The sequence below is a fragment of the Ciona robusta genome, chromosome 1, assembly GCF_009617815.1.
Source record: "Ciona robusta chromosome 1, ASM961781v2".
NCBI classification, from domain to species: domain Eukaryota; kingdom Metazoa; phylum Chordata; class Ascidiacea; order Phlebobranchia; family Cionidae; genus Ciona; species Ciona robusta.
The window spans coordinates 3496601-3518632 of NC_143235.1; the positions used below are offsets into that span (position 1 = coordinate 3496601).

At 35.8% G+C, this 22032-nt stretch overlaps 3 protein-coding genes across 5 annotated transcripts; 2 read left to right on the top strand and 1 right to left on the bottom strand.

Moving 5' to 3' along the window:
* Positions 1–30: 30 nt before the first annotated feature.
* On the top strand, positions 31–4596 carry LOC149741510 (bridging integrator 3-like). 2 transcript variants are annotated; one of them, XM_089893971.1, is made up of 7 exons: positions 31–203; positions 543–629; positions 863–1049; positions 1813–1995; positions 2487–2621; positions 3058–3200; positions 4456–4596. In XM_089893971.1, the coding sequence occupies exons 1-6, from the start codon at positions 196–198 to the stop codon at positions 3196–3198; spliced, it is 741 nt and encodes a 246-aa protein (XP_089750097.1). In that variant the 5' UTR covers positions 31–195; the 3' UTR covers positions 3199–3200; positions 4456–4596. The 2 variants fall into 2 exon arrangements, with proteins under 2 accessions (XP_089750097.1, XP_089750090.1); XM_089893964.1 differs by lacking the exon at positions 4456–4596 and having other exon boundaries at positions 3058–3585.
* LOC149741511 (gephyrin-like) lies at positions 3565–21711 on the bottom strand. Of its 2 annotated transcripts, none has more exons than XM_089893416.1 (16): positions 21277–21711; positions 20799–20874; positions 20250–20307; positions 19867–20054; positions 16397–16463; positions 11173–11334; positions 10720–10774; positions 10130–10264; positions 8898–8990; positions 8442–8584; positions 7750–7962; positions 6855–7023; positions 6285–6399; positions 5874–5938; positions 5441–5544; positions 3565–4642 (listed from the first exon to the last, which is right to left on the bottom strand). In XM_089893416.1, the coding sequence occupies exons 1-16, from the start codon at positions 21398–21400 to the stop codon at positions 4418–4420; spliced, it is 1992 nt and encodes a 663-aa protein (XP_089749542.1). In that variant the 5' UTR covers positions 21401–21711; the 3' UTR covers positions 3565–4417. The 2 variants fall into 2 exon arrangements, with proteins under 2 accessions (XP_089749542.1, XP_089749529.1); XM_089893403.1 differs by having other exon boundaries at positions 8421–8584; positions 21277–21709.
* LOC149741512 (uncharacterized) lies at positions 11373–13140 on the top strand. The gene has a single exon (XM_089893998.1). The coding sequence runs from the start codon at positions 12262–12264 to the stop codon at positions 12913–12915; it is 654 nt and encodes a 217-aa protein (XP_089750124.1). The 5' UTR covers positions 11373–12261; the 3' UTR covers positions 12916–13140.
* Positions 21712–22032: the final 321 nt, after the last annotated feature.

The window sequence follows — 22032 nt, forward strand, 5'->3', positions numbered from 1 at the left end:
AACTCGTTCATGCGTAAAGTACAAAATGACGTCATCATGTCAATAATATTGAGTATTGTATTGTAGTAGGTGTTCAATATTTTTGATACGTTTTGTGTTGTAAACAACAGTAATAGTGTATTTATTCATCAAGAAACATTTGCATCGATAACAAGTCGACATATACTACCGTTGTGGTTTGTTTAAACCTCAAACATGAGTTGGTAAGTATAATAAAACTTTACAACAATGTAATATAGTAGGGAGGAAAAGATCTGGACACCTTCAGCACAAAATATCTAAGTATCTTTGTGTTTTAAACAATTAACAACGGTCTATGGGGGTAATATGGTGTACCATCTTTCCCCATCCTACTCTTTATTCAGATGATGTAAATAAAACGTTTTCAAATCTGATTCTACTGTGCTGTAGCTATTCTCTTAATCTCTGATAGTGCTCCTTGAAGGATGCCTAAACTGCCATTATGAGCTCATAAAAATTGTAATGTAGTCAAAGCATAATCACATATAAACAATTGTGGTTTAAAATTAATTTTTTTACAGGAATTTGTTTAATCGCCAAGCTAAAAGAAGCTTGGTGACAAAAACTACTGAACGAGATTTTGAAAGAGAATGCACAAAGATGCAACAGTTGAGTATTATGTTACATGTGTTAGCACCGGAGCACACTGGTTAGCACACCTGCCTCTGACCCATTGGGTTCAAGGCTTGTCTCTGCTGTAGGGGAATGTGTATTTTTTACCCAAACTACTGTATATATTATTAGGTGTCTTTAAAAGATAGCCGAAAGTATTAAAAGGGGTCGCGAACCAAAAAGTTTTTATATAACAATATATATATATTTATTTTGTTGTTTACCACAGCTTAGAAGAAAGCAGCAAAAAAATCGCCAAGGACAGCAAAAGAATGGCATCTTGTACGAGTGCTTATGGTAAATCTGCAGGCAAGTTAGGGCATGACTTGTTGACTGATATGGGTGCCAATGGACATGAAGATTTTAACTTATTTGATGCGGCAATGGCAAAACAGGACCAACTAGCTCAAGAAAAGGTAATGAATGGGCTATTTCTTTTTTTGGCTCAACTTGGTTAGACATAATACAAAATGGCTTAGTACGCATCCATACGCAGTTACATAGTTCCCGTTTTGTATGGTGCAGATGGGGCTGGTATACTCTGAATATTAGACGATGCAACACCTGCTGTGTATAACTGTATTTTATTAATAAAACCTGTTAAAACGCAAAACCAATTTGAGAAATATATATTTAAAGGTAAAAGGTATCAGTTGTTCGGTTTGACGTAACACAACTGTGACAGTTGTAAATGTAGTGAGATAGACTGTTATTGCAGTATTGAGTTTTGACCAAGTTTTGTCTAGTTTGGAGGCATACCGTTTAACCAAGGGCACCAAACCTAGGGTGGCAAGGCAGGTAGGCCCATCTTTGGGTTTTCTGCATGGCAAAAATTAGTAAACATTAAGACCAAATTTGTTCCATAGGATAAGAATGCATGTCTAACCATCAACGGATCTGCTTATGAATTGGTGTCCTGAAAGTACTATATATAGTAGGGTGGGGGAAGATGGGACACCTGTTTATTCTATTTTCTCGTCCAATTTGGTAGAAAACAAAGAACAATCAATAAAATATAAAACTGTATCCTCACAACTCCTATATACCGTTGTTTATTGCTAATCCAGTAATTTGAATATTAGGTGCTAAAATTTCCCCATCTTCTCCCACCCTATTAAATTAGAAATAACAAGGTATTTCCGAGATAAATTAAAATATGACTGATTAAATCTTTTGCAGTCGAACATGATGCACCAAGCAATGGTTGAACCTATGAAAAGATACACCACTATATTTCCCCACTACACACAACAGGTAAAAAGCAGGGAAAAAGTGTTGCAGGAATACAACAAAGTTCAGGCCAAGCTGGAAAAATATGAAGAAAGAGAACAGACTGGTGCCAACATTGTTAAAATACAGCAGGTAATATGTCTTTGGTGTATGGACCATGTACATGTCAGAAACATTTGTGGAATTTTAAGCTAGTCTATGTTAATTATGTATAAGTATGATATAAATTACACAACTGTTTTTTTTAAATTAAAGTTAATAAAAAAATATTTATAAGTAATACCAAAGATAATTATATTATTTGTACAATATTGTTTTTTCACTTTTTATTTATCTATGGTCGAAATTTTACGCGTTGTTTCGTACACTTTACGAGTGTTTTATACACCTCGTGCACTTTACCACCATGTATGGAACTTTGTGGGTGATTTTTTATGTCTGGCTCACAATTTAGACAACCCATTCATAACCAACGGGTTGGAGCAATTGCCGTTTAGTGGCTTGCCCAAGGACACATACGCCCATAATGGTAGCACTCAAAGTCTGAAACCCATAACCTCTAGGTTGGAGGTATGGGCGCTAACCAACTGTGCTACAGCATTTTTAAGATTGATATATTGCAGATGAAAGCAGAGGTGCAACCTGTAAAAGAAGAATTTGAGAAAAAGAATAATTCTTTGTTAGAAGAGATGCCTAAGTTTTACGATGCTAGTATCGGTTACATTCATCCATCACTTAAAACTATCGTTGCATCGCAGGTGAGCTGAATTGGACTCAATATAATTTTAACAACCAAACCTGAATTTACAAAACCAGATCTTTAAAAAATATATAGCAGTTTGAAAATGCTATTTGATTTATTGCTATGTAAAAAAATAATGTTTTGTTATCAATATCAGTATGTGGTTTTGGTAATTTTTTTTGTTTTAAATTGAAATATTTATTGAGCATTTGCATCTGATGCACAGTGTGTGTTGTGTTTAAAATAGAATCTAGAATTGCTACAAACTTGAAACATACACAGCAAAAACTGACTATCTTAAACAAACACACCAAAAGTTTGAAAATTCATTGCTTAAACTAGAACCTACACAGCAAAAATTAAAAAATATCTGAAAATTTAAGTTAAGTTTAATTCAAAACATACATAGCGAAGGGGGTTTCTTTTATTTTGACAAAATCCAACTCTTGCAGTGCTGGTTCTACCAGAAGTCCCTGGAGGAGCTAGAAGGTACCCTGTCAAAGTTATCTTTCCAAGCTGCAGGGGAGCGTGATAAAGATGTTATGGAAATTCTTGAGGAAGTTCGTTTACTGTCAATCACTAGCGATGATTGACGGTTATAAATATTAATAGAATTATATTGTTTTTAAGTTGCATATGTGATCATATAGAGTTTTTATATAAGTTCTGTAAGAAGTCTCATAAAATTATGTTGCTTTTATTGCATATGTGATCATTCAGAATTTTTATATTACAATCTGATTCTGTAAGAATTTGCTGCTGTGAATACTTTTAGGTAATTTTTTACAAAACCGTTCGCACATGAAATACTAAAAAAATTAAAGACATGTTGATTTGGGTTTAACAGCTATGCTTTTTAATTGAAACTTTTTATCCATACCGAATTTTAACTTTGTTGTTTTGCTGTTGCTTTCCTTCTCTTCGTTCTTTAAATAACGTGATCTTCGTTTTCAAAGAAATAAGTAAAAAATATGTTATGATTTTGTGTGGCGATAGTAATTATATGCATTAGTGATTCAAACTATTCAGTACGTTGGAATTGCAGGGTGAAAAAGGCAATTGGGTTTTATGTATCTTAATGTTTGGATATATATCTTGTCTGATTGTAGTTAACTTGTTATATGGTTGAAGTGGTTATAGTAAATGAGAAACGGGACTTGCTTTAAATGTTACAGGATAAATATAAAATTTTTCTACTTATATATATATGGTGCATTAATGTTGTATTAGCTTACATGGGAAAATGGATTTTTCATAATAAAGAAGATCATATTTAAAATTTGTAGTTGTTACATTTTACCGTAGGTTTAAATGGGCAAAAAGACAAATTTACATTTAAAATATATTATAAATTAAGACTCCCAAATTTGAATACAATAATAACAGCAATTTACAAATGTTTTTTTTTTATATAATTTAATATACATCTCAAAACAAGTGTTAAAAAAATCACATTAAAATTTTGTGTACTAGTACAAGAAAAATGTCATTAATTCATTAAAAACACGATTTTGAAACCTTTTAAAAAGTGAAAAATTTAAAAAAACATAAACAATCTTGTATCGCAGTAAAACAGTAAGCATGGGCAATGAAACAAAAATCTCATGTACATTGCGCTGATTTAATTTAATAAAGAAAAATCCCTAAGCTTTTAAATAGATCAAAATTGTAAAATGCTTTAAAAAAGTTGTATAAATAATTTTTTAATTTTAAAAATAGTTTTCTGAGAATGCTGGTTTTAAAGATTTTTCTGAGAATGCTGTTTTAACTTAACCTATTTTTCATGGTAGCTATCGCAATAAATAAAACAGTCTATTTTATAACTACTGCATTTACAATTCTGCCTTTAGGAATGCTTTTAACTGAGTCACTTCTTGGAGGCAATTGAAGCAAAACGTCTGCTTCCACCATGGACATTAAGCGACTTATAATCTGCCGACCTGTAACGTCTGCCCATGGGACCATACCATCTCCCTCCCACCTTATAGTGGCTCTCTGATATTCTTGCAGCTTGCCGAGGAAAATTTCAGCGGACACCTTGAAGTTGGGTCGGGGTGTTTAGAGTTTTATTGGGAGTTTTTGTTGATAATGAGTAAACATAAATTGCTTGTTGCTTGTCTGATAGGTGTAGCGACCACGCTTATTTTCAAATATGAATGTGAATGAATGAATGCAACTTACTTTATCCTCGCATGGCCGGAAAACGACAGTTGACTGTCGTTTTCCGGCCATGCGAGGATAAAGTAAGTTGCATTCACTTGGGTTTAACACCTCGTGCCAGCTTACGAGTTACCATGTATGTTACTTTGTGTGTAATTACTTAATTTTTTTTATTTTTTTATGTATGGCTGATAATTTGAACAACCCATTAGTGACCACTGGGTTGGAGCAATTGTTGTTAAGTGTCTCGCCCAAAGACACATACGCCCATAATGGTAGCAGCGTCAAGCCTTAAACCCATTACCTGTGGGTTACAGGCAGGCGCGCTAACCACTATGCCACGGCGGCAATTAAATGTAAACATGTTTTTAACTGTAAGCGTGTTTTATAAACTGTTGTTTTGTTGCCATTAGTATACTAAAAATTCAGTAAACTAGGAAATTTAAAAAAATCTCAAGAAATTAAAAAAAAATCAAACATGATTTTTATCCATTAACTTGTATGACAGAAAAATATTTGAAATACTGACATACTGTATATACACTGTTTATTTTATAGAAAAATATAACAAATATAAATTGTATTGTCTGTATAAAGAGTAAATACTGTTTTATTACTGCTGTATTTTGCTTAGGAATTTCAGTAAACATTTAAAAATCTGATTTTTATCCATACCTTAACTTGTATAACAGGCAATTTTGGTGATTCTGAGCCCGCCATTCTACGCAGACAAGGTAACACAAGGATGTAATATGCTACTATGGCTGGAACAGGATTTCCTACAGGGTAGTTAGGATTTATAACAAAGAATTTTAAATGTAAAAAATATATGAAAAATTTGAAATGAAAGCACTAAATAACTAATGGAGTATTTGAAGTTGTTAAAAAATTTTGATTTAAATACAACGAAAATACAAAATGTTTTGTAAGTATTTTGGAAATATATATTAAAAGAAACTTAGCAACTAAAAAATTAAGAAAAGTTTAATATCATACCACCGAATAAAATTTTAGGAGTTGTTTTGTAATTTTTCGACAAAAATACATAGAAATTAGTATTTAAATGTATAAAAAATATGAGACACCAACAATTACAACTATGACTTACCCGGTAAAGAGAAAATCACTTTCTTTCCTCGCTGAGTTTCGATTGTTGAAAAGGATGTTGGTGCCCTGTTAATAAGATGTCTATGTTACTCAACTTAAATGTGATTGCTTCAATAGAATGCTCATTTTAGTAATAAAAAAATAATATAAAACGTGATATTATTTTCTTATATTCTGCTCAACACATGTTAGAAAAATGTTACAATTTTTTTCCAAATTTTAGACAATTTATTAGTAAAAAATACCCCCAAAAATTGCCACAGTATAAAAATACCAAAAAAGTTGTTGCAGTAAAAAAATTGGGAGCAGAAAAAAAACATCAAAAAATAGTGGCGCAGAACAAAAAATTTGGTGCAGAAAAAAACACCAAAAAACAGTTGGCGCAATAAAAAAATACCAAATTAGGACCTACCCTGGTTTCACTGACACTCGGCTGTAATGTATTTTAGCTCCCATGTCTTGTAGTAAGGACTTGATTGTATCATTTTCACCAATAGATGCACACCCAGTGATAATAACAGCATCAGCTGATGGAAATTAAAATTAAGTTGTTTTGGCAGAAAATTAAGTTGTTTTGGCAGAAAATTAAGTTGTTTTGGCAGATTTTATTATGTTTTGTAGGGTAAGCATGACGCTGAGTGTATATAGTAGGGTGGGGTAAGGTGGAACACCTTTTCATTCTATTTTTCCGTCCCATATGGTAGTAAACACAGAACATTCAAAGAATTATAAAACCGTATCCTCACGACTTTCATGGCTTAAACACGATTACTATATTTGGATATTATGTGCTAAATCAAAACCACATAAGTAAACACTAAACATGCAGGCGATTAATTATAAAAACCTTTTTGTTTTATGTTATGTATGACTGATAATTTAGACAATCCATTAGTGCCCGCTGGGTTGGAGCAATTGCCGTTAAGTGTCTTACACAACGACACATACTTGCACAAAAACAGCTCTTTAAACCAAAACTTACCATTCTTATAGGCAGTCTTAATAGATTCCCGTACAACATCTGGCTTATTGCAAACCAAGCCCGCATCTAGTGTAGGAAAACCTGCTTTGTGCAGTGCGAGTAACAAAGTGATGCGATTTGTGTCTCTTGCCTCCCCAGGAGATAATTCAACTTTGTTTGGTTCTGTAAGCTAAAATATACCTTTTTAGAAGTTGCTAAACTGTGCCTATCTTGACGATCTTAACAAAATTATTTCCACAATCGTCACTTAAGAGATAAGTGCATAGGAAATTGAACGTGATAAATTACAAGAATTTGTTTTTTTTCTTGTGCTGATAATTGTATTTAATTATAAACTGATGACAGCGTTTTTGGCGAAATATATATTTTTATTCAACAATTGGTTGGTTTAAATTAACCATAGTGTCCTGTTATTTAAATCGAGATTATTAAAGGTGTTTCAATATAGCATAAAAAATAGTCATTGAAACACTTAAATAAAGTACCCTTATCAGGGTTTCTGTAAATGGTAGATAGCATAACACAGAACCAATCCAACATGTGGGGCTTGTTAGTGACGTCATATTTGTTTATTTAATTTAAAAAACTCTGCAAAGCCTACACGGTTATGTTAAATACCTATTTTAATTAAAAAATTAACCAGTTAAGAGGTAACAGTTTTATGTAGGAAAGGTTTTATGTGCTTGTGGCCATTATGACGTCACCAGTGTTATACTATCTACCTCTGTAAATAACTCTTTCTCTTTAGTAAAAAAAATTGAAACAGACATTTAAATTCCGCACCGCAGTAAAAAAAAGCTCTAAAACTGTGAAAGGTTATTAAACTATTTAATGACAGCCTTTTACAGTAAAAAAACAAAATTTATAGCCTAATATAAAAAATGATATAGCCTACCTCGTTTCCAATAGACATGACAGCAACTGTTGGTAGACGATGGACACTGACAGTTAAAACACCAGCTACAGCAAGAAGCCCCGTCTCAACATGACCAAGCTTTGTACCAGCTTTTAATATGACTTCCCCTTTCATAAGGTCGCTGCCAATAGCTCGAATATGTGAGCCTGGTGTTTTAGCTTCAAGCATTCGTACAACTAGTTCCGATTCTCCCTGTAAACGTAGTTAGGGTTTAAAACGTGGGTGACAGAACGTGAATAGTACTGAAGGTGATGTGTTAAAATATGTGTTAAAAAGTGTTTGTGTATGTGTTAAAAAAAGGTTGGGTGACTTTTAGATATGTTACGTATGTATAACTAAATTTTAACATTGTCACCAATTTTACTAAAAAATTAAAAAATGTGATAATTATGTTAAAGTTATAACAAAAACTTTAAAGAGACATTTATCTTTTAAAATTACATTTCTGTACCAATATTTAAAACCTAAAACATAAAACATTTCACATTTTTTTTAACAAAATTTACTAATAATTTAAAAAATGTGACTTTTAAAAATTAAAATAAAAAATATAAAAAATTTTAAAAATCTGAATAAAAATTAAAAAAAAAACATTTCTGTCACCACCAGTAAAAACCTACAACATAAAACATTCCAGAAACTTGACTAACATTGTCATCTTCCTCAATTACCATTGTTTCTTCGACAGGAACAACTGCATTAGATCCTGGGGGCAAAACGGAACCAGTTCGAACTCGTATTGCTTTCCCAAGGGTTAGGTATGAGTTCCCTGCATTTGCTCCGAGAATTTCTAAATCTCCTGGTGTGTCAGAAGCTGTATGAAGGGTTTTAAGAGTAATGGTAACAAATGAGTCTTTTTAATTTTTTTTATTACAGAAAATAATATTTTTATATTGAAAAAATCTATTTTGGGGCAATGAAAATCTGGCCTAAATCCTTTTTTTTATAATGAAACTGATATTTTTATTTTACAAATAGGTAGGAGACACAAACATTTAAAAAAAAAGTTACCCAAATTATATTTTTTTATTATTATGTATGGGATCCTTTTCCTTAAGGATCTGTGATAAGGGCCAGAATTGGCTTATTATCGAACCCAAAATATTTACAACAGAAAACAGACATACCAATTACAGCATAGCCATCAAGTATTACAGTTGGGCAAGAAGGAACAGATTCTTTCGCATTTACATCTTCAAATAAGTAGTGTTCATATGCATCTAAAAGGAAAGACTAGATATTTTAACATTAAACTACAAATATATGCATATAACAAAAAAGTGAAAACGATGTATTCAAACTTGAACTACACAGGAAAGTAAAAACTATGTAGTTAAATTCGAACTATACAGATAAACAAAATAAGATGTATATATATAAATATAGTAGAGCGGGGAAAGACGGAACAGCTTTAGCACATAATACCCAAATATCCTGATTGTGTTTTGAACAATTAACAACGGTCTATGGGAGTCGTGAGGATACGGTTTTATAATTCTTTGCATTTTCTTTGTTTACTACCAGATGGAATTTGGAAAATAGAATGAAAAGGTGTTTCATCTTTCCCACCCTACTACACATATATATTTATGTATATATAATAGGGCTGTGAAAAAGTTAACGGTTAACTTTTTCACAACAGGTTCGGTTAACCGAACAGGTTCGGTTAACCGCTAACGAAAAGTTCAAGTCGTTAACCGAACTATGACGTCATAGGGCATAAACGTATATCAATATCTGTCTTATTTACACGAAAGGCACGTGTTCGTGTTCGTTGATTGTTGTTTTGCAATAAGACAGAGTGCGCAGGGACGCTGTTGCTTTGATCGTGCCCTACAACGGCGATTACGCCATCAATCTTGATTGTTAATACCGCAGGCTAACTAGTTTTGCAACATTATATTGGTGTAATACACAACTTAAATGTTTTCCTCAGCCAAGCAGCGTGTTTGTTACAAAAAGCAGGCATTCACACGTGGATTCATTGCATCATAATAGCGATTGTTTGACCTGGCAATTGATTACGACATAATAGCAATTCACACGTTAATAACTGCGTCATAATTGCAATTCACACGTTGATTATTTAGACGGCAGGTGTTTCAAAACAGGTTTGAATATGAATAAGAAAGCATTACTTTAACGTTAAGAACATTTGCCCGTGTATTGCAAGCATAGTCCATAAGTTTGTCGTAAAGTTGCCTTTAAATTCTCGAAAGAAAAGCGATAAACAAGACGCTTTTATTAGGATTACACTTGTATCGGTTAACCGGTTAACCGGTTAAAACTGAACGGTTAACGGTTAAACAAAAATAGGGAAAATCCACAGCCCTAATATATAAATAAATTTTTCAATAACCTTGAAAATATTTTGATGTAAATGGCAGCGGAAATATATTCAATAACATAATGGAGAAAGCCTGGTCCACGTCCACAGGCGGATAAGGTGACACTCTATTCCGACGAGCCAACTTAAGATTGTCTCCTGCCTCACCTGTGTGTATAAGTGTGGTCAAATTTGATAATTTCAAAAGTAAACAGCCTATATGGAAAAACAGAAAATTGACAAAAAAAGTCATAAATTAACATTTGAATTTGGATTCACAGATGCATTATGTACTGTACGCTATTGAAAAGTTATTGAAATATTAAATGGAAATTTCGTAGACAAATATGAAGTTGTTTTATACAAACCAGTTCAACTAAATTAGGCTTTTCCGCAATTACAATATTATTTAATAAGGTTCATGATGTTTTACAAAATATTTAGCTGGATTGTATCAGTGTCAAATCTACCAAACATCTATTTTAACTATAGAACTAAAAGATACAAGTTTGAAATTTTTAAATGCATTTTGAAGAACATTAACATTTTGATGGCTTTTTTGTGGCAATTTTCTGGCAGAACTGTGAATTTAAAAGATTGCAAATAATATCGAATGTTGTTACCTGGTTGTTGTGAATAAGTTCTGTTTATGGATGGCGGTTGGCCAACGATTCGCAGCTGAAACAAAATGAAATTTTACATTACATATTATTTAGATAAAAGCAAAATTATTGGATTAATAAGTTTTGTGAATTCTCCCATTTTTTGTGACCGAAAAAAGAAAATAAATTTCATTTATTCAAGGACCAATTAACATTATATATATTTACCAAAGTTTCACTCCCAAAATTTTATTTAAAATCACTGGAAGTTATAAACTTAAAAGCTGCACAATTTAAAAAAACTCATAAATTCTACTCATAAAAAATCTCAATAAAAAATATAAAACCTTTTCTTTTTCTGTGAAATAAAATCTTATTATCTTAAAATCATTGGAAATTGTAACTTAAAAACTGCACAATTTAAAAAAAAAACATAAATTGTACCCGTTTTTATCTCAATAAAAAATAAAATACCTTTTCTTTCTGTGTTTTTTGTAATGGAGTTGACGATATAATTCCATTGGTCGGTCTGACAAAGCTATTGTAGCTCGTCTCGTCGCCATTTTCAGAGTTTCGAGATTCCTTTATTAGGTCTACGCAAGTAACAAGGTAGGGGGAGACGGATTCCAAACATGACTGAAAATTTTTTGTAGAGAATGAGAAAAACAGCATTTTTAATTTAATTTACATGAAAAATCTGTAACACTTGCTGTTCATGCTTAAGGCATGTAACTACCACAGAAAACTATAAAGGTTGGCAATTAAATAAAGTGAATCAATAAATAACATGAAAAAAAATTATCAAATAATTTAAAAAAATTCAATAATTAACATAGAAAAAAAATTCAATAAATAACATGGAAAAAAAATTAATAAATACCATGGAAAAATTTAATAAAAAATTAAATGGAAAAAACAACCCATTTTTTTGTGATAAATATCAATATATCGGTTTCACTTAAATAACGCTGAAACTTAAAAGTCTCTAGCAATAAAGTGTAAAAAACACTAAAATGGCATGAACTACCATATACTTAAATTAGTGACCTTCAAATATCCCGAAAAAGTTTTATAATAAACAAAGGCAAATTGATAACAAACGATTGTAAATTACTCCAGACCTGCGGTAATAAAATGAACTTCATTCAAAAAATGAAAATACAAACTAAATGCACACTTTGGGTAAACAGTTTAAACAGCTGATTTCTTACAAAAGTGACTGTAGTGTTTTTTGATCCACCAATATATTACTTGTGTTTGGTAACTGCATTCTTTATTTAAAACCAATATCTTGTGGCGACTGAAACTTAGTCGGTCACATTCGGTATTGCGTAATTACTGTCACGTGTTATTTGCCTATCGCCATTGCGTAATTACAGACACTACCTTCTTCTGTTACCGTACTCTCTCAATTGCCTTTTTCTTACTGTTGTCGTTTTCGCACACGAAAGTGTGAAGTGTAATCATTCTAATAAAAACGATCTTGGACTCAACATCGCTACAACCGCTACAATTGGTGACCTCGACGTAGCAGGAACGATATTTCTGCAAACTGTCAAGAAGATGGAAAACGCTGTCGCACTCAAGCTGCCAACATTTTGGACGTCACAACCTCGGGTATGGTTTCAGCAGGCAGAAGCGCAGTTTGCGTTGCGCAATGTAGCAGCGGATACTACTAAGTATTATTATGTAGTAGCAGCGTTGGACCAAGACACAGCAAAACGCCTGATCGATCTTCTGGAAAACCCGCCGCAAGAACAAAAGTACGCGGCAATAAAACAACGGCTACTCAGAACATTCTGCCTTTCGCCTCAGGACAGAGCTTCTCAACTCTTAAACATGCCAGATTTGGGCGACCGAAAGCCTTCCGAGCTCATGGATGACATGCTGGCACTGTTAGGAAACCACGAGCCCTGCTTTCTATTCAAGCATTTGTTCTTGCAACGCCTGCCAGAGGATATCCGCGTCATATTGTCCGGCGACGAAACAAATAACCCACGAGAGCTAGCACAGCGAGCAGACATACTCTGGCAATCCATCAGCGAGCGGGTACGAAGCGTAGCAAAAATCGTCAACAAAAAGAGCCCACACTCACGGGGAAACCAACCTGGCGGAGAAGATGCAAGGCTGTGCTTTTACCATCGCAGATTTGGGGATCAAGCGCGAAAATGTGTATCTCCGTGCAGCTACCCGGGAAACGACCGAGCCGGTCGTTGATGTATTCCTCAGCGACCGGCAAGAAAACCTGCCTCTTCTATACGTGGGACCGCACTTCCGGAATTAACTACTTAGTCGACTGTGGAGCAGAAGTCAGCGTCATTCCTCCATCCGGGCGAGACCGAAGGACACGTGCGAGGGGCACAAGTCTATTAGCTGCTAACGGAAGCAAAATACGAACTTATGGTACAAAGGTAATGCATTTGAACTTGTCAGCAGGTAAATTTACCTGGAAGTTCCACATCGCCGATGTCTCATGTCCTCTCATTGGAGCCGATTTTTTACGAGCTTATTCGTTGGTAATCGACTTTAAACATTACCGGCTGCTTATCGCAAATACGGTAAAGAATGCTTCACGTCAAAATGCAGTGCACCAGGCGGAAAGAGGGACCATTTCAAAGACGAACACTAGCTACTCTGCTCTTCTAAAAAAGTTTCCAACGATCACCACTCCTCAGTTTAACCAAGCGACGACAAAACACGGAGTATATCACTACATTCCTACCGACGGACCACCGGTACACTCACGAACACGAAGACTACCGCCAGAGAAACTTGCGCTCGCCAAAGCTGAATTTGCAGAAATGCTGGAAATGGGCATAATTCAACGATCATCAAGCCCGTGGTCGTCGCCGCTACACATGGTCCCTAAATCGTCAGGAGGTTGGAGACCATGCGGAGATTACCGGAGGTTGAACGCGCGTACGCAAGCGGATCGCTATAATATACCGCACATCCACGATTTTACCGCAAAGCTAGCCGGGGCGAAAGTTTTTTCAAAGATCGACTTAATCAGAGGCTATCATCAGATCCCGGTAGCACCTGAAGATATCCCCAAAACAGCCGTTACCACGCCATTCGGTCTTTACGAATTCCGTCGAATGCCTTTCGGATTGAAAAATGCAGCCCAAGCCTTTCAGAGATTAATGGACACCGTCTGTCAACCACTCGATTTCGTTTTCGCCTATATAGACGACGTCCTAGTGGCCAGTCAGAATGAACAACAACACTTCGAGCATCTAAAAGCAGTGTTCCACCGTCTGTCGCAATTTGGTCTGGTAATCAACCCCAAGAAATGCCAATTCGGAAAAGCACAAATGGATTTTCTTGGTCATCACGTAGACCAGGCAGGCGCAAGACCATTGGAAAACAAAGTGGCCGCTATTCTACAATTCCAGCATCCCACAACTATTAAAGGACTGCAGGAATTCGCAGGTATGATAAATTTCTATCATAGATTTATACCTTCTGCCGCCAAAATAATGGCGCCGATCTATTCAGCCATGGCTGGCAAACGAAAAACGTTAACCTGGACAGATAACTTACAGACGGCTTTTGAAGCAGCCAAACAGGCGCTAGCCAACGCAACCCTTTTAACGCACCCTAAGCCGCAGGCTCGTACAGCTTTGACGGTCGACGCATCAGAAACTGCAATTGGGGGTGTGCTTGAACAGTTTATAGATGGGCTCTGGCGCCCATTGGCGTTTTTCAGCAAACAATTACGGGCCGCTGAGGTAAAGTACAGCGCTTTTGACCGGGAACTGTTAGCCCTGCATCTTGCAATCCGTCATTTTCGGTATTTTCTAGAAGGTCGCGACTTTACTGCCTACACGGATCACAAACCGTTAACGTTTGCATTCTCTAAGATTACAGATCCCTGGTCCGGGCGGCAACAGCGTCAACTAGCGGCCATATCAGAATACACTACCGACGTTCAACACGTCAGCGGTAAGAACAACCGGGTTGCTGATGCTCTTTCTCGCGCGCTCGTGGGAAACATACATGCTGCGGTCATCGACCTGGACTACAAGCAGTTGGCGAAAGCGCAGCTCAACCCAGAAGTACAAGCATATCGCACCGCTATATCCAACCTTAAACTAGAGGATATAGCTGTTGACGCCACAGGCACTAAACTCCTGTGCGACGTTTCCACCGGAAACCCACGACCAATCATACCGGTAAAATGGCGGAAAAAGGTGTTTGACGTCTTACATGGTTTGGCCCACCCCTCTATAAGAACCACACGGCGGCTTATAGCAAACAAGTTTATGTGGCATGGGCTTAAGAAAGAAGTCGGTTTGTGGACTAAGCAATGCCTAGCCTGTCAAAAAGCTAAAATCCAACAACATACCCGAGCTCCTTTACAAAATTACCCACCGCCTAGAGTAAGATTTGCCGACGTCAACATTGATATAGTCGGCCCACTTCCAATTTCTCAGGGTAACATGTATTTACTAACGATGGTTGACAGGTACACGAGATGGCCCGAAGCAGTTCCGATGAAGGACGCAACGACAATCACTTGTGCAAGAGCGTTCATATACAACTGGATATCAAGATTCGGAATCCCTACGAACGTGTCGTCAGACCGCGGGCCACAATTCACATCCGAATTGTGGTCCAAGACCAACGAGTTCCTAGGTATAAAGCTTCATCGAACCACAGCGTTTCATCCACAGGCAAATGGTCTCGTGGAAAGGTTCCATCGTCACTTGAAAAGTGCCCTGATGGCCCGTTTGACCGATCCAAACTGGGTGGATGCTCTACCATGGGTTCTCTTGGGAATCCGAACAATGCCAAAGGACGACTTGCAAACTTCGTCTGCGGAATTAGTGTATGGTACTCCGGTCGCCGTTCCAGGAGATACAACAACGTACAAGGAGACACAACCGGCAGCACCCGAATTTCTTAAACAACTACGAGAAATCTTGCGAAAACTGGCTCCGGTTGCCATGTCACGTCATTGCACTCCACCCGCATCCGTTACAAACAGTCTGCAACAAGCCAAGTACGTGTTCATTCGCAGAGACGCACATCGTAGGCCACTCACCGCTCCCTACGACGGACCGTACAGGGTTATCGAAAATGGTCCAAAGGCGTTTAAACTAGACGTGGGCGGTAAAGACCAACTGGTGTCAATCGATCGATTGAAACCCGCACATGTAGATCTCGGAACACCAGTCCAAACCGCCCAACCCCCACGACGAGGACGCCCACCAAAAATCATCGCTGACCAGATGAAAGCAACTTCTTCTAAACCAACCATGATCCGAACCAGGCCACAACGAAATATTCGGCCACCGGAACGTTACGGTTGTTCGGCTAAAGACAACTCTTCGCTTCTAGGGGGGAGTTATGTGGCGACTGAAACTTAGTCGGTCACATTCGGTATTGCGTAATTACTGTCACGTGTTATTTGCCTATCGCCATTGCGTAATTACAGACACTACCTTCTTCTGTTACCGTACTCTCTCAATTGCCTTTTTCTTACTGTTGTCGTTTTCGCACACGAAAGTGTGAAGTGTAATCATTCTAATAAAAACGATCTTGGACTCAACATCGCTACAACCGCTACAATCTCATGTTTATTAATAATATACGATAAAAAAAACACTGAAATAAAGCAGACTTTTCTTAGCTAGAATAATTACATTTACAAAGTACCATAGTAAGTTTTTGGAGTCAGAATCATGTTTTTTACCTTTAGCAATCCTGGAGAGCTTGGTAAGTTGATTATCAAAACTTCCTTTTTCACTCCACAAATTCCTCTGCAATTTAAATTGATTTGAGTTTAAAACCTAATTATTACAATGCAGTTATTAGCAAAGCTATGACAGAAAGTTAATATGTTTCAAACAGAAGTGTTTTATCTTGAAAGTTTAATTAATAAATTATACATTTAGAAATATATATACATCTTTACAAGGTGTCTTTCAATTAATTAATTTTACACCACTAAGTTCATATACTAATATATATATATATATATATATGTACACAGTGGCACAGCCAGGGGGGGTTAGAGTGTCGCGACCCCCCCCCCTCTTTTAAACCCCCTAAAAAATTAATTAAAAACAATTTTTTTGACAATATTTTGATTAAACCCCCCCCCTTTTTTTTCTTGGCTGCGCCACTTAAAGCTATTGTACTGAGCATGAGGTAAAAAGGAATTTAAAAAGGGGTCTACATATTGCTTAGGAAATGTAGACATATAAAATGTAATAAGCTCGACAGCGACGACAAACAAATGTTTTTCCTTTTTAAAATTAAAGTGACTTTTACACCCTGTAGAGAAGGCTGGCAGTGGTGCAGTGATAAAAACGATAGAATTTAATGTGGCCAAGATATCCAGATCTAATATATAAACATGCTACATACATAATGTTAAGTTATCATTGTTTTAGTTCCTATTGTATCTAATTTGTATGTGTGGTGCCCCTCCCCAATCATGTGCATTATGTTCTGCCTCAGTGATTTTGCCTTCTTCCTTTTTCTGTCTGGCCTCCTGTCTGACCCATAGAAATAAAAAAGAGTAGAATGCGCAACTGCCCAAAACTGCGATATACTGGCTTTTCAGTCACGTGACCGCCAACTCCGCCCCCATTTCGCTTGGTCTCCATTGTAAAAGATAAGCGCATAGTGATTTTAGGACGATTTTGCTGTTTTTTTTAAACTACACAAACTATTCAAGTTTATCTTTTCTGCCCATTAAGGCTGTCAATAAAAAAAAACCCCAATGGAATTTTCCAGTTAAAATTAAGGCGAACTGCCATAAATACTAAAACATTTTTTGCAGGTGGGGTGGAGTATGTAGTTTCTAGCCCATTTCCCAGGTCAATATACCCTTGCACTTTCTTCCCATTCCAGACAATATGCTTTTTAATAGCCACTTCATCGAGCATGAGCGAACAAATTATCTTTTGAGATGAGGAAACAGAATCGCATTTTAACTTAAATGCAGTAAAAGCAGGGGTTGTAAAACCAGGGTCAGCATTAACATTGCCATACCATCGGCGAATCGTGGTTTGATGTGGTAATGTACCAGGGAAAGTCTTCCTAACATATTCATATGCCTTCCAGGAATAGAACTGTAAAGTCAGTGCAAAAGTTTTCAATTGTGGTGGAAATCTGTGGCCTTTTCCAGTTGACTGTTGTGATTGAAAACGAGTAAAAAACTAGTTAGGTACTTCTGCAGTTTCCTGCAATACTTCTGCACAGTTTGTGGAAATTAATTGTTTCTTGGACAACTCATTAATAGTTTCTGTTAAAGTTGAACGTTTAGCCATTAAACGGGTGTTATGTTGCCTCAGCTTTCTAACCCGGTCTTTTATTCTTTCCAAAGCAGCTAAATTATTGTGGAACTTCTTTTTGTATTCAGACATAGATGACACACCATAGGAGTGGTCAACAAGGTGGCAGGATTTTTTTGCAGGTGGAGGTTTGCGATCATCAGAAGTAGAACCAACTACCCGCTCCGTTGATCTCACTTTAGGCATTTTTCGACCTGTTTGGCATTTCTAATCACATGTATGACTGTGGTGAGTGGTTTGAATACAGAAATCAAATTTATACCAAACTATACAAACCAACCTCTTTTAAGTGCTTGCCGAACTTCTTGAACCTTCTAGGTACAGCATTAGGCTTTATCCGAACATTACCTTTTGATCGGTTGATGTCTATTTCATAGAAATGGTCTGAGCATATGACGGATGAGTCTGATATTTTTAAGTTCTTTCGCCGTATTTTTACTTCCCATTTTTTTCGACGCTGCTGTCTTTTGGGAGATTAAAACCCAAAAGTAATATATACAATTGGCTAGCTGACAAAAGTATATTCAATATAACATATGTTTTGTTTGGGCCAACTTTAAAAAGTGAAATGTTTGGTGTATGAATGCCTTTTAAACAAATATATCTTTCCAAACATACAAAACTAAACTCAGGAATAAAATAAATTTTCCTTGGTAAGCTATTTTATACCAATCTTGATTCTGTACGATATACTGATACTGATTTCTCAACAATAATACTCTGTTGAAACTGTTAATGTAATATCTTTTTAGCTAAATTAAAACTTAACATTGGTTTAACTGTTAAACTGTGCATCACACTAGGCTAGAATAGTTCTACACTTAACCAACTCAAAAGAAACCTGTGGAATGTTCGAGGATACTTCTTTTTAATTTCAGACTCTTCGTCATCACTGCCTGAACTATTTGATCTGGGTTGGCTTTTAGAAAACTTTCTCTTATTGCAGCCAAAAGCAATACACTGTTGACCTCTTTGGGGTCTATTCTCGGACATAGCCTAGAAATACTTGATAATACTCAAATTTGAATTCAAAAGCTATTGAATGTCAGATTATTAAAAATTTGGCGCTAGTAAAGAATCCTCCCCCTGCGTTATCTGCTAACCGTTAAACATACAAACAACCAATAACCCGTATAGGCAATAAACTCTAACTGACCACTAACCTCTGCCTCCTTACTACCAACCTCCAACATTTTCCACTTATTTAATCTAACACGTTACGTTTCGGAGGAATCTACATTTGTACCCATATAATATACACAATTCTGACAGTGTTGGGCAATTAAAAAAGTATTTAACACAACTTTATTAAACAAACGCAAAGCTTGTTATATATATATATATATGTGAAAAAAACATTTTTGTACGTATACCTGTGATTTAAGTCAGAAAATGAAAGAAAAACTACATACGCGCCATAGATTCCATTGCCTGCAATAGTACAACGGGAACGACCTGCGGTCACGTGACCCTTAAAACCCAGTATATCAGCTCTCTCCTTTAGCGACATTGGAGATGCGCGTTCTATTCTTTTTTATTTCTGTGGTCTGACCTTGTTGGTCATTCATTCTAAACATGTGCTTGTGTTGTGAGGTGCTCTTAATAAACTTAACTACTGACTTAACACATAACAGGTAAACAATACAATATGTATACCTCATTGAGTTGAGGACTTGAGGTAAAGCCAAAGTAATGTATGTCACATTTTTCAAAAGTGTCTTTTTTACAATTTTACATGCTGTTGGACATAACACATAAGACACACTTTGGCACTGTTTGAGAAAAACTCAAAATGTGACATGAACTACTTTGGTTTTACCTCAACGATATATACAAGAAAAAGCTGTTATCCTATGTACACCTGAACAGCACACCAGTAGAATTGTTGCTTAAGCATTTGGTTGTAATAAATGCTGAGATCCCTGGTAAGTCTTTATCAACAACATCTTTTGTGACTTCCGGGACGACATCTGTTGCTTCAATGCCGGTACCACCACTCGTGATTATTAAACTTAACCCAAAATTTGTGGTCCATGTGAATAAAGTTTCCTGAGAATGGAAAACGAAAAGCGTTTAGAAAAGTCCCGCGCTGTAGCACAGTTGGTTAGCACGCCTGCCTTTAACCCAGAGGTAATGGGTTCAAGGCTTGCCGTCGCTATTATTGAGCGTATATAGTTGAATTATAACAATGGTGTTATATAAGCCACTAACTAAAATAAATGTCTAAACAAAAATTTAGTTTACCTTAATTTCATTTGAATCGCAAGGAACAACTTTTTCAATTTTGAGCACAAACTGAAGTCTAAAAGAGTAAAGAAAACAACCAAATTATTATATTAATTACACAAACCGAATACACAAATGTAATAAACAAACACACACAAGTTTGCAAGGTATGGCAGTTCCTAGCGAGATCACGAGCGCGCAAGAAGGTTGTTTTTCATTTTCGTGGGTGTTATCTCAAAAAATCGGTGTGCAAAGCTTGTACATTTCCCAGCCACGTTAGAGAAACCTACTCATTTTAATGTTTTGTTTTCTCGTTAATTAATTAGCATGCGTGAGACAAATTATGACATGCATAACCAAAAGTTTGCAAACAAAATCGCTTGTGCATCTGCCATACTCTGCAGGCTGGCACACACATAATTGAAAACAGAAGTAGTCTACTAAAAAACGATTTAAATTTTTGGCACATTCCCATTTCTACTTATTGCCTACGCCTTATTAATAAAGTTTATTCTCCAAAACAAAAACATCAGACAGTTCATTTAAGTATAAGTACCCACAACCCACCCAGACAAACCAAACAATATGTCTTGTATCTGTGCCGATATTCCACTTATCGTTTCTCCTTTTGAATCATTGCTTACTAAAAAAACATCCATTATGGCTCTAGCCTATAGCATAGGCAGTATAATTTTTACAATAATGGGAAAGACAGTCTTTTAAATTAATATTTCTTAACAAAGCAGTACAATGACACAAGTTTTATATATATAAGGTAGTCTACCTAATGTAATAAGACATAAAACTAAATTAAATCTCACATTGTATTTGATAAACATTAAAATTAGAGCTATCATATATGCCCTTAGGCAATCATTACAAATTACACAAGCCACATAAAATCACTATAGAAACTTAATAGGTTTGTAATGCATTATAAAAAAAATCTGTCTAAAAAAATATATATATGTTTATATACCTTTATGTAAAAGTTAATAATAATTTAAAGTAAAAATTCCTAATAAATATACACATGTAAACTTACCAACTAAAAGTCCAACATATGCAACGTTATCATTTTCGGTCAGGCTGCCATTATTAGCAAATGATGTCCCTTGCTTTCCCTCATCTAGTTTAGCAGTTTTCCGCCAATAACTAGATTCAGACATCCCCGTGAACAAAAAGAAATTGAAACTCCAACGTCGTGCCTAATTCGCGTACTGACAAAACCTCCGCGTAGCCAAAAATCTAATTTGCCGCTGGGCATTACATTTTCGTGGAAACACTGCTTTCAACGAATTTTGGCGGATTTTTTCTTTTAAAGTCATAGTAGGCCAGCATTACCCGTGCAATCCCCTCTTGAACTAACGTTTTTAAAACTAAAATGCCGCCAGTTACTACTTTATCAGAGGAACTTCATACGTTAACATTGCAAAGCAGCACACATACAGGATTGTAAACAAATCATATTAAGTACCGCACGGGGGTTTTAATTTTTGCCACACACCGAGTCAAGAGTCCCATACCTACCGTCCCCAAAAGGCAGAGCGTAAAAAAATTCACGCCACTACAATGCTTTTTGATGTTTTTGCAAAACCCAAGAAGCAAGAATCGCATATATACTATTCCACCATGTATACCGCTCGCTCGTGTAGAAACAGACAGAAGTAAAAAGTTCGTCTTGCAACCATTGTTTATTTACATCACCTCCAAAAAGCAATCATTAAGCTATCTACTGAGCGTTTATATAAATTGTGAACACAATAGCGTTTGTGTTACTGTTAACAGAAAATAAAATTAT

Bases quoted from the DNA above. Each gene is read 5' to 3' on its own strand.
- LOC149741510 (XM_089893971.1), top strand. The intron at 630-862 runs GTTGAGTATTAT...TGTTTACCACAG, and splicing joins GAATGCACAAAGATGCAACA to CTTAGAAGAAAGCAGCAAAA. The intron at 1,050-1,812 runs GTAATGAATGGG...AATCTTTTGCAG, and splicing joins ACCAACTAGCTCAAGAAAAG to TCGAACATGATGCACCAAGC.
- LOC149741512 (XM_089893998.1), top strand. From the start codon at position 12,262: ATGGAAAACGCTGTCGCACTCAAGCTGCCAACATTTTGGACGTCACAA.
- LOC149741511 (XM_089893403.1), bottom strand. From the start codon at position 21,400: ATGTCTGAATCTAGTTATTGGCGGAAAACTGCTAAACTAGATGAGGGA. The intron at 11,335-16,396 runs GTAAAAAACATG...AAAAATTTTCAG, and splicing joins GCTCTCCAGGATTGCTAAAG to TCATGTTTGGAATCCGTCTC. The intron at 7,024-7,749 runs GTAGGCTATATC...GGTATATTTTAG, and splicing joins TCATGTCTATTGGAAACGAG to CTTACAGAACCAAACAAAGT.